Raw genomic sequence first — 12,113 nt, forward strand, 5'->3', positions numbered from 1 at the left:
TTGACTTTTGCAATTATAAGAGGTGCTTGATGTGATTTGTATTCATTTTTTGCTAGCAGTATATATTGAGTATTACAATTTTTTTTGTTTGTTTTACTCTGTTGCCGTCAGTAGAGTGCTGTGACATCACAGCTCACAGCAACCTCAAACTCTTGGGCTTAAGTGATTCTCTTGCCTCAGCCTCTCAAGTAGCTCGGACGATTGGTCCCTGCCAAAACACCTGGCTATTTTTAAAGATGAGGTCTCACTCTGGCTCGGGTTGGTCTCAAACCTGTGAGCTAAGGCAAACCACGTGAGTGGATCCTCCCAAGTGCTGGGAGTACAGGCGTGAGCCACCGCATCTGGCCTTCCCAAAGATTCTTGTTTAATATTAGTTGAATAGAATGAGGTAGGCAGGGAAGAATGGGGGCAAGAGTTCTATATAAATGTTTATAAGCTCCTTTAAACTTGAAACCTACATCTTTTATTTCCTCATAGCACATAGCAAGGAAAAGTTTGAATTGAACCTAAATTAGTGTCATTGATTTTTTGAACTACAATTTATTGATTTTAGACAAATGAACAGCTAAATTTTTGCTTAAGGTAATAGTTTCCCATTTGTTAAAAAGTTACTGTTTTTCCCTAAATCAATATATCTATATTAAGTTTAGGCTCATTTTTTTTGCAAAAATAATTTGCATAGGTATGTGTGTAAGGCAAAGGCTTATTTGGAGTTAATAGCTTCAAAATTATATTTAAGAAATGAGATAAATGGAGACTGGAGTTTGGGAAAAACTCCAGAGTATTTTAATCTCTATTGTTAAACAGTCTAGGCATGTTACTTTTTAGAGTGGATAAATCTTTGAATATTATTTTCTTATCCATTTATGCAGCACAAACATTTCACTGAAGATATTCAAACCAGGCAGTACCGCTCCCTGGAAGTTCTAATAGGATCTGGCTACAATACCCCTGCTGACATTTGGAGCACAGCGTGCATGGTAATGTTTTTTTCTCCTTGAAAAAACATTTATTAGGTGGTAGTTATATAACTTGCCCTGTTTGCTAATTTCTGTAGACCAGCAAATTAACAAGCAGAAAAAGAACTTATCATTGATACACTCAATTCTATGTCTGGAGAGGTCTAAATTTCAAAAATCTGTAATAAACATCTGGCATTCCGTTTGGTTACTACTAACTTCCAAGGATGAACCAAATGTCTCTTATTAGGGGTTGTTGGGAGGAAGAAATTGGTGTTGGTTTTGATTAGTAGTAGGGTACAAGTTTTCTTGCCGTTTTTGCACTGATTTATTTTCAGATCAGAGAAATGCCTAGAAACTTTCATTCTGAATATTTCAATACTTCTTCAGACATTTTTGCAACTCACAAGATATAAAGGCATATCATCCAGGGATTCATAAATTTCTCCTTTCTCTCTGGCAAGCAGCTACTAACATGGTCAGACCTAATTGATGTTATGTGATTTTTTACTTATAGCCTCATATTAGAATGTGTTACATTGTTTCTTGAAATGGAGTCTACTTTTTACCATCTTTCCTTTTATCACAGTTTGTAATTATATGTTTTTTTGCTTACTTCCGTACCTGTTACATACAGCTAATGTCTGGATTTATTGCCTGACACATTTTGAATGAGTGCTCCCCGTGCATTTATTAGACTTAACTATATGCAGAGTTATTGTAGACCTCATAGCTTAAGGGCTTAAGTTCCCCAGCCTCCCAGAATGCTAGGATTAAAGGCATGAACCACCGCAAAAAAAACTTAGTTTCCTTGATCTTTTATATTATTTTTCTAGTCTCTATTTCATTTACTTCTGCTCTGATCTTTTTTTAATTTACCTTTTTCCTGCTGTCTTTAGGCTTAGTTTTTTTCTTTTTCTAGGTCCTTAAGGAGTATTGTCAGGTTGTTCAAGATCTTCTTTTTTGATATAGGCATTATACTGCTATGAATTTTCCTCTAAGAACTGCTTTTGCTACATCCCGTACATTTTATTTATCTATTTATTCATTTATTTTTTCAGTAAAGTGACATGGCATCATAGTTCACAGAAACCTCAAACTCTTGGTCTCAAATTATTCTCTTGCCTCAGCCTCCTGAATAGCTGGGACTGTAGATACCCACCGCAATGCCCAGCTATTTTTAGAAATGGGGTCTCGATATTGGTCAGACTGGTCTCAAACTCCTGAACTCAAGCAATCCACCCACCTCAGCTTCCCAGAGTGCTAGGATTATACGTATGAGCTACCATGCCCAGCCTCATCCCATAAATTTTAGTAAATATGCCTTTTTAATTTTATTTTTTCAAGGCTGTGCACAGTGGCTCACACCTGTAATCCTAAGATTCTGAGAGGCAGAGGCTAGTGGATTGCTTGAGCTCAGGAATTCGAGACCAGCCTAAAGCAAGAGCATGTCCCTGTCTCTACTTACAATAGAAAAAACTGAGACAAGAAGGTCACTTGAACCCAGGAGTTTGAGGTTGCTGTGAGCTGTGGTGCCATAGTACTTACCAAGGGTGACAAAGTGAGACTCTGTCTCAAAGAAAGAAAAATTCTTTTTCAATTATAATAAACACATAATAAAAATTTACTATCTTAACCATTTTTAAGGTTACAGTTTAGTATTGTTAACTATATTTGCATTTTTGTGCAATATACCTTTAGAACTTTTTTATCTTCCAAAACTGAAACTTTATAGCCATCGAATAAATCCTATTTACCTTTTCTCTCAGTCCCTGGAAACTATTTTCCTTTCCTTTCTTTTAAACTGACATTATTCTCCTAGCATCTAGCTCTACTTTAGAATTTTACTTCCCTCTGATGGAAATTTGAATTATGTTTTAATACTTTTTCTCCAGAATAACACATTTAGCACATTAGTCCTTCCCAATGTTGTCAGACCTTCGGTCAAGATAAGGGCCCTTAAGTTAGCATATTTAGCACCTCTGTAGCTTCAGTTCTCTGCAGGGGAAGAAGCAACAGGACTCAGCAACAGGACTCCTGAACTTGTCTTCCTCACTGTGTAAGACAGCAAATAGCCAGCTCATTGATACAGATGAGGGACCTGTTATATTAGAGAAACAGCTCTTACCCAGAAGTCTTCATTTTCTGTTTGTAATCACTGCAGGGCACTTTGACCACATATTCATGTTGTCTGTGAAATGGTAGGTTGTTCTTTGAGCTATGGCAATATTCCTTTCTGCTACCTAGCTTTTACAGCTGGTTTCTGGATCTGAATGGATACATCTATTTATTTATTTATTTATTTATTTGAGATGTCACCCTCAGTAGAGTGCAGTGGCGTCACAGCTCATAGTAACCTCCAACTCTTGGGCTTACACGATTCTCTTGCCTCAGCCTCATGAGTAGCTGGGACTAAAGGCATCCGCCACAATAGCTGGCTATTTTTATGTTGCAGTTGTCATTGTATAGCAGGCCCAGGCCAGGCTCAAACCCGGCATGGTGTATGTGGCCGGCGCCCTACTCAATGAGCTACAGGCGCCAAGCCAGAATCATACTTTCTTTTTGTGCTGCTTTGGGACATCAGGGTAATTCAGAGTAGAACAAGTATTTGCTCTATCAGTGTGATTCAGTTTCATAACGAACCAATGGAGTACAAAACAAGCTATGCCTAGCAAGAAGCTAGAGGTAAGTATTTCATTCCTAGAACTACCTTGAAACTTTAGTTTTATAGCCCCACTCCAGTGGGGAGAAAGGCTATATTCTCATGTCTCAAATAATTTGAGAAAAGCTATATTGTCATCAAACTATAGAAACTGACACTGGTGAGCCACCAAGACCTAAACTTAGGTCTAAATTAAGAATGTGCCCTGATTATATCCTCTGCCCTATAGTTCTTGAGATTTTCTGGACTACTTAGTGCCATTGATTCGGTCAAAATTGACATAAAACTAGCATTTGGCTTATAAGTGTACTTTCATGTCAATAAGGTCTTTTTTTTTTTTTTTTGAGACAGAGTCTCACTGTGTCACCCTTGGTAGAGTGCTGTGGCATTACAGCTCCCAGCAAATTCCATCACTTGGGCATAAGTCATTCTCTTGCCTTAGCCTCCCAAGTAGCTGGGACTTCAGGCGCCCACCACAACACCCAGCTAATTTTTTGGCTGTAGTTGTCGTTGTTTGGCAGGCCTGGGCTGGATTCAAACCTGTCAGCTCTGGTGTATGTGGCTGGCGCCTTAGCCGCTGAGCTACAGATGCTGAGCCAAATAAGGTCATTTTTAAAAACTGGTATGACAGCAGTTTTAAGAACTGTGATACCAGTTTTTTTTTTTTTAATTATTTGTAATCAGTGAGATACTTGTGTAACTCCATTACCTGGATACTATCTTTCCATACTGCTTTGGCCCTTACTCAAAAGGAGATCATTTCTTAAATCCCTCTCAAACACTGTTAGCAAGAGGTTTTTCCCTTATGGGAGATGTGCTTTTCTTTTCCTGATTGGAGAGTGCTGAGCTGCCAGTCACATAGAATAGAGCGACTCCTGACTCCCTTTACAGTTAATCTGTTTCGATTTCCTGTAGACCTTGGAATTGGGACTTCATCTAGGATACTCTTGGGAGTACTTTCCACTTATAAGTTGACAGTATACTTTTTGTCAAACACTAAGCAGTCATAGGGAGATACCTGATTTTTTTTGGTTCTGATTTTGGGGTACAGAGTTTTAATTTCCAGGCATGTGAAATTATAATGTAAGAAAGACTTGGTTTTTCATGAATAATAACTTAGAGTTACCTTAATATCCAGGTATGCCCTTTTGTGACCAGAAAGAAAAATTTAAGAGGGCTGAATTACTGGCTTTTAGGGTGGTTTTCCTAGCATGGAATAACCCATATGTTGGTATTAACTGAATTTTTGCTGTTTTCTCCATTTTGTTAAGATACAGATATGGAAGGAAAGCTCTTTAGGAATAAAATCTTAGGCATTTTTTTTTTTTTTTTTTTTTTTTTTTGGCCAAGGCTAGGCTTGAACCCACCACCTCCAGCACATGGGGCCTGCGCCCTACTCCTTTGAGCCACAGGCACCGCCCAAATCTTAGGCATTTTTAAAAAAATGGTCTGCAGGAAAAAAAATAAATAAAAATTTTAAAAAGTGGGCGCCTGTATTCCCAGCTACTCGGGAGGCTAAGACCGAAGCCTAGGAGTTGGAGGTTTCTGTGAGCTATGATGCTACGGCACTGTACCGAGGGCGATAGTGAGATTATTTTATTTTATTTATTTATTTTTTTTTTTGAGACAGAGTCTCACTATGTCACCCTTGGTAGAGGGCCCTGGCATTATAGTTCATAGCAACCTCAAACTCCTGGGCTCAAGCTATTCTTCCTCAGCCCTCCCAAGTAGCTGGGACTACAGGTGCCCACCACAATGCCTGCTATTTTTTGTTGCAGTTGTCGTTGTTTAGCAGGTCCAGGCCAGGTTCGAAATCGCCAGTCTTAATGTATGTGACTGGTGCCGTAACCACTGTGCTATGAGTGCCGAGCCTGGTCTGCAGGTTTTCCTAAAGGAAAATAATATTTAGTCAAAGTCCTATCCTTTGATATTTTCATATTTTGTTCTCTTTCTTAGGCCTTTGAACTGGCTACAGGCGACTATTTGTTTGAACCTCATTCAGGGGAAGAATACACTCGAGATGAAGGTGAGTCCCCTTAACCAAGGATGTTTGTGTGTGGTAGTTAACATCCCAATGTTTGTTAGTATAAGACCCTTAGTCTTATTAGCATGCAAAGTATATATAAATCCCCAAAATGGTGTATAAGAGGTAAAATATAAATATATTTTGTTAGATATTTAGATATACTAGGTAGTTTATAAAAGTTATTAAAGTCTCAGTGCCTGTAGCTTATAAAAGATATTAAAGGCTTGGTGCCTCTGCTCAGTGGTTAGGGTGTCAGCCACGTACACTGGGGCTGGCAGGTTTAAACCCAGCCCTGGCATGACAACTGCAACAACAACAACAAAAACAGCCAAGCATTGTGGCGGGCACCTGTATTTCCAGCTACTTGGGAGGCTAAGGCAAGAGAATTGCTTAAGCCCAAGAGTTTGAGGTTGCTGTGAACTGTGATGTCACAGCACTCTACCGAAGGCATAGTGAGACTCTGTCTCAAAAAAAAAAAAGATATTAAAGGGTTCTATGAGAAGATTAAACAAAAGGCCACAGTTGGTTAAACTAAAATTTCTTTTTGTCAGGCAGCTTTACTTCAACGTCTAGTGTCTTCCTTTCCGTATATATCAATGATTCATTCTTTATCCAGTTTGAATTTACTTATTCATCAATGTATTGCTTAAATACTACTTGAATGCAGAGACTGTATTTTATTTATATAAATTCTGCAACATATACCATTCTGTTTCCTTTTTCTGAAAATTAAAGTTATATTTTCTTCTTTAAATGATACCAACATTTGGAATTTCGTTTTAAAAGAAAGTGTAATAGATTTATGTTTTGTAATAGCTGGTGGCAAAAGGCCAAAGTTTCAGTTACTCCACCTGTGAAGCTGTGGAAACAGACAACTTGTATGTGTCGGATTTTTCTATTAGGTGGCATCCAAATAACTAGATGAGTTAGTAAAAAAACAAATGTTTTACCTTTTTTGTACAGTTGAGGCAGCTTTTGTTTGTAGGATTAATGATTACTTTGAAAGGCCACTAGCAACATAGTATGTGAAGAATATGTCCTTTTCTTTCATTGCTTTCCTCGAGTTTTTAGAAAATCGGGTTTTGTGCTCTGTGGAACACTAGTGCTCTCTATTTCTCAAAATGTGGTCCCCTTGGGTATTACTAGGCAATGTTAGTAGGGCCTGCTAATATTCCTTTATTTTTTTTTATTTTTTATTTTTTTTGTAGAGACAGAGTCTCACTTTATGGCCCTCAGTAGAGTGCCGTGGCCTCACACAGCTCACAGTAACCTCCAACTCATGGGCTTAAGCGATTCTCTTGCCTCAGCCTCCCAAGTAGCTGGGACTACAGGCGCCCGCCACAACACCCGGCTATTTTCTGGTTGTTTTGCATTTTGGCCGGGACCGGGTTTGAACCCGCCACCCTCAGTATATGGGCCCGGCGCCTTACCAACTGAGCCACAGGCGCCGCCCTAACAAATACAGTTTAGAAAATGCTATGCTAGCTAATTCCCATTATTTCCCATTTTGGTGGATAGAGTTTAGACATGTTTTGTGTATGTAAGTCCCATGTTAGAAGATACTATAATTGTTTCCCATGTACATACTTGATTTTCCCTGTTCCCTGCTTGCTGTCTTTCTGGGTTGTAAGTTTGGGCCTGCAATGTTTTAGAAATGCCCTACTATATTTGTTTAGGAGGGTGATTTTTTTGCTCTATGCTTCCTTAGACTTTCCATATTAGCGTATGGTCTGGAACACATACAAGGGCTAGATTTATACCTAGTAGGATCTTATGCTACCAATCCTGAAAATTGAAATATATATGAAAAGTTCCAAATAAGGAGACAAGGGAGAACCATGTTCTCTAGAGATTTAGATCTTAATTTCATCCTTCCTATACCAATCGATGCTAATAGTCCTTACAGCAAACCTCAACCTCCCCATACTGTTCTACTGCAATTTGGCCTATAGGATCAGGAAAAAGCAAACCCTTATCCCCGATAAATGTATACATTGTTTGTTATAAGGTATAGTATTAAATAATTCTGACACCTGAGTAGCATGTCCTATTATTGTTGACATTCTAGAGCCCTAATTACGGAGATAATACTTGATAATTATGCTTATCAAGTATACCAATCCTATGATTAATTTATAAGCCAACGTTAGTTTGCTGCAATTAAAAGTAAAATAATAATTTCAAGAGAATTTCATGGCATAGGAAAAATATTAAAAGAATGAATACTTCAGATGGTGCCTGTTGGCTCAGTGAGTAGGGCGCTGGCCCCATTTACTGAGGGTGGTGGTTTCAAACCCAGCCCCTGCCAAACTGCAACAAAAAAAAATAGCTGGGCATTGTAGCCAGCACGTGTAGTCCCAGCTACTCTGCAGGCTGAGGCAAGAGAATTTCCTAAGCACAAGAGCTGGAGGTTGCTGTAAGCTGTGACGCCACAGCACTCTACCCAGGGCAACAAAGCGAGACTCTGCCTCTAAAAAAAAGAGCCAATACTTTACTTGGAAATTTATAGTAAGAGAAACCATAGTTTATTTTATTCCTTGGTAGTCTTATTTTGGTGGTTGTTAGTGGTAATTTATATGAATACATTTATTTGCAGTTTCTGCCTAAAACTAGCAGAAATTTCTTGGCATACAGGTACTTGTTATCAAACCCTAAATTTGGTAAGAACTTCTCAAAGGTTGTAGTGAAATGATGACTATAAAGTTCTTTTTAAATCGTATCACTGGCTTCTTCACGTGAGAAAGAAATATAACCTGACTTTCATAAACTCCCAGATAATATGGAGATCTCTAGCATGTTATTTCTCCTTTAAGATACAGAATTGAAAATATTTGGTTCAGCACCGGTAGATCAGTTGAGTTGGGCGCCTGCCATATACCCTGAGGGTGGCAGGTTCAAGCCTGGTCCTGGCCTGCTAAACAACAATGACAACTGCAACCAAAAAATAGCTGGGCATTGTGGTGAGCACCTGTAGTCCCAGCTACTTGGGAGGCTGAGGCAAGGGAATCACTTAAGCCCAAGAGTTTGAGGTTGCTGTGAGCTGTGATGCCACAGCCCTCTACCCAAGGCGACGTAGTAAAACTCTGTCTCAAAAAAAAAAAAAAAAAAATTTAAGTGATTCCTTTTAGCCTTAATGATTCTCTTACCACAGGATTAAAAATTTTTTGTTTTTGTTTTTGTTTTTTAATAAAGCTTTTTTTATGGCTAGGAGCCATTATTTTTTAAAAACCTCTTCATATTCTTAGCTGATAGAATCCCCAGCAGAGTGAAAAAGGCAGACGAGCTGAAGGTGTGGGTACTGACTGGTCCCAGGCTTAGGTCCTGTCTAAGAGACTTATTAACTTCTTTGGTGGTGCTCACAGTCCATATTCAGGCTATGACCATTATAAGTCATTATATATGACTTGAACATTTTAGTTGCCTATGAATAGTCAGGTAGCTATGCTTTTAAAGGTTTGTGTTAACTTTTACTTTTAAAAAGTGATTTTAGAAAAAGCTCCAGGGAAGAGGTGATGTTGGTTTTCATTTAAGTTCTAGCTTTTATTAGCCCTGAAGCTTCAAGAAGGCCTTTTATATTATGTTTGCATTTTTCTAATATTTAAAATGGGGTATTAACCTTTGGCCTGTTTTTCAGGATGGTTATAAAAACTCACATAGTCTAGGAGGCCAAGGTGGGTGGACTGCTTGAGCTTAGGAATTTGAGACCAACCTGAGACCTTATCTCTACTAAAAATAGAAAAACTAGCCAGGGATCACGGGGATGCCTACAGTCCCAGCTCCTTGGGAGGCTGAGGTAAGAGGATCGCTTGAGCCCAAGGGTTTGCAATTGTGAGCTGTGACATACACTCTACCCAGGGCAACATAGAGAGACTCTGTCTCAAAAAAACCCTCATTAAATAGTCCTATATGTAAATGCTCTGTCATGAACATTCTCATATGAGATGCTTTTATTACATGAAGCCCAAGGCAATATTACAAATAAATAACAGTTCTAAAGTGCCTAAAGCAAATTGGAATGTTTTTTATTTTACCTAAAGAACCCACCAAAACCCAGATATATAGACAAAATAGAAATAAAGGTGTAAACAATCCTCTATAATACAGAATGGGACTTGCCAGCTATCATCAGGTGACCAACCACCTGAAATAATGCTGGCCTTCCCAGTCTTCACTCAAGTATCCTGGGTATTATTTGTAGTTACTTTTGAACAGCTAGTCCTTGAAAAAGCTATTCATAGAAAAACCTCTTTTACAACTTGTCCTTGATCCTGTTCTTCTTACCCTTCTATTTTAGACCACATTGCGCATATTATAGAGCTGATAGGCAGAATTCCAAGACGCTTTGCCCTCAGTGGGAAATATTCACAGGACTTCTTCAATCGCAGAGGTAGTATTGTTAACATGAGTTTTGATCTAGGCCCCAGGGATACAACCTCAGGAAGCAGAGCATTCACACCAAGATTATTTTTAGTTATTACTGAAGTCCCACTGGAATGGGCACCTTATTTTTTAAGATTTCGTGGATTCTCCATTAGATGGGTAGAGTCCACCTCTTCCTATTTAGGACAGAAAGCAAGCCTGAAATGCTTTATAAAGAGAGGGCGGCTCCTGTGGCTCAGAGGAGTAGGGTGCCAGCCCCATATGCCAGACGTGGCAGGTTCAAACCCAGCTCTGGCCAAAAACTGCTTTATAAAGAGGTGTGCATGCTACTCTTTCTGCCATTGTCTAAAGTTGCATTTGTTACTCCTGTTATGTATGTCTTTTTTTCCCTTCTTGAAATGTTTGAAACACGCAGATCACATTGCATTGATCATAGAACTTCTGGGGAAGGTGCCTCGCAAGCTCATTGTGGCAGGAAAATATTCCAAGGAATTTTTCACCAAAAAAGGTAAAATAAATGTGACATTAAGGGGGCAAAAGTGTTTAAAAATAAAGAGGTAAGTACTTGTTCCCAACATCCGCCAGCAGGATACCTACCTTGAATGTTGAAGTGTGACTTGGCAGAGAGGGCAAAGAGTACAGTCAAAAGAAGAGAATGGAGCCAGACTGTCCAATCCTGCCTGCTCCATTAGTATATAACCTTTGACACAACCTCACTGTGCCTCAACTTGCTCACTTCTAGAGAGAGATGGTAACAAGGTGTACTTCACATTAAAAATAGTTATTAATAATATGTATATATTGTCTGACACATAGTTGGATGGTTACTTTAACTATAGCACTTCTGAAAAATGAGAAAATTTTTGCTGGCATTTGATCTAAGAACTGCATCTACCCAAGTGCCAGTAGTTTAAAGCTTCTTATGGGCAAGGACTACTACTCGCTCATATTTGCATTCCAGTGACACCTAACAGTCTCCAGTCACTCAGAACACACTAGTCCCTTTCCAGTTCCATAAGTTTGTTAGTACATGTTAATGATGGGAACAAAGATAAAACTCTCACTTTAACTTTTTGACTTGATAATGTATCTCTTAGCATTCCAAATAAAATTGAAATGTAAAAACCTGAGTTAGAATGACCTAGAAAGCTGTTCTTTTTTCCTCATTGTGCCATGGTTCCCCTCTTCCTTACAACCTCTACCAGTGCAAAGAAAAATAATTTTTCTCCACCCTTAACAGGAGCATCCCCTTAGAACCTTACCCAAATGGTTGTTATGTGCTTCAGAATAGTTTCTCCTTGTGTGCAAAGTCAGATTGAGGCATGCACGTGTACCAAGTAGGTAATTAAAGAGGCACTTCTGCCCACAGGAGAGACTTCAAATAAGTGTCATATGTGAAAATAAAATTTTAAGCAGCATTTGCCTTAATAAGCCATTAATAACTGGCCATATTTTTAAAGTGGTCACTTTAAACGAGAAATTAGGTTACTGCTTCAGAATAGTATAGAGTATGATACTATCCATATTGGAAAGCTGTATAGGGTTTGTTCTTTTTGTTTTGTTACTTTTACACATTTTTCTCTTTTTTTTTTTTTTTTTTTTTTTTTACTTTTATACATGTTTTCTTTTTTTTTTTTTTTTTTTTGTAGAGACAGAGTCTCACTTTATGGCCCTCGGTAGAGTGCCGTGGCCTCACACAGCTCACAGCAACCTCCAACTCCTGGGCTTAGGCGGTTCTCTTGCCTCAGCCTCCCGAGTAGCTGGGACTACAGGCGCCCGCCACAATGCCCAGCTATTTTTTTGGTTGCAGTTTGGCCGGGGCCGGGCTTGAACCCACCACCCTCGGTATATGGGGCCGGCACCTTACCGACTGAGCCTACTTTTATACATGTTTTAACATCATAATACATGTTTAACATCATAGTAGTTTTTGTTTTTTGGGTTTTTTTTGGACAGTCTTACTCTGTTACCCTAGGTAGAGTGCCATGACATTGTCATAGCTCACAGCAACCTCATTCTCTTGGGCTTAAGCAATCCTCTTGCTTCAGCCTCCCAAATAGCTGAGACTACAGGCTCCTGCCATGAT

At 38.9% G+C, this 12,113-nt stretch overlaps 1 protein-coding gene across 1 annotated transcript in view; it reads left to right on the forward strand.

Annotated features, from left to right (window-relative positions):
- Positions 1–12,113, forward strand: part of SRPK1 (SRSF protein kinase 1) — a 90,855-nt gene that overhangs the window by 75,694 nt on the left and 3,048 nt on the right. The window contains 3 exon segments of the mRNA XM_053603812.1: positions 873–980; positions 5,578–5,647; positions 10,443–10,535. Coding sequence (XP_053459787.1) covers positions 873–980; positions 5,578–5,647; positions 10,443–10,535 — 271 coding nt within the window.

The sequence above is a fragment of the Nycticebus coucang genome, chromosome 9 (assembly GCF_027406575.1).
Source record: "Nycticebus coucang isolate mNycCou1 chromosome 9, mNycCou1.pri, whole genome shotgun sequence".
Taxonomy (NCBI): Eukaryota; Metazoa; Chordata; class Mammalia; order Primates; family Lorisidae; genus Nycticebus; species Nycticebus coucang.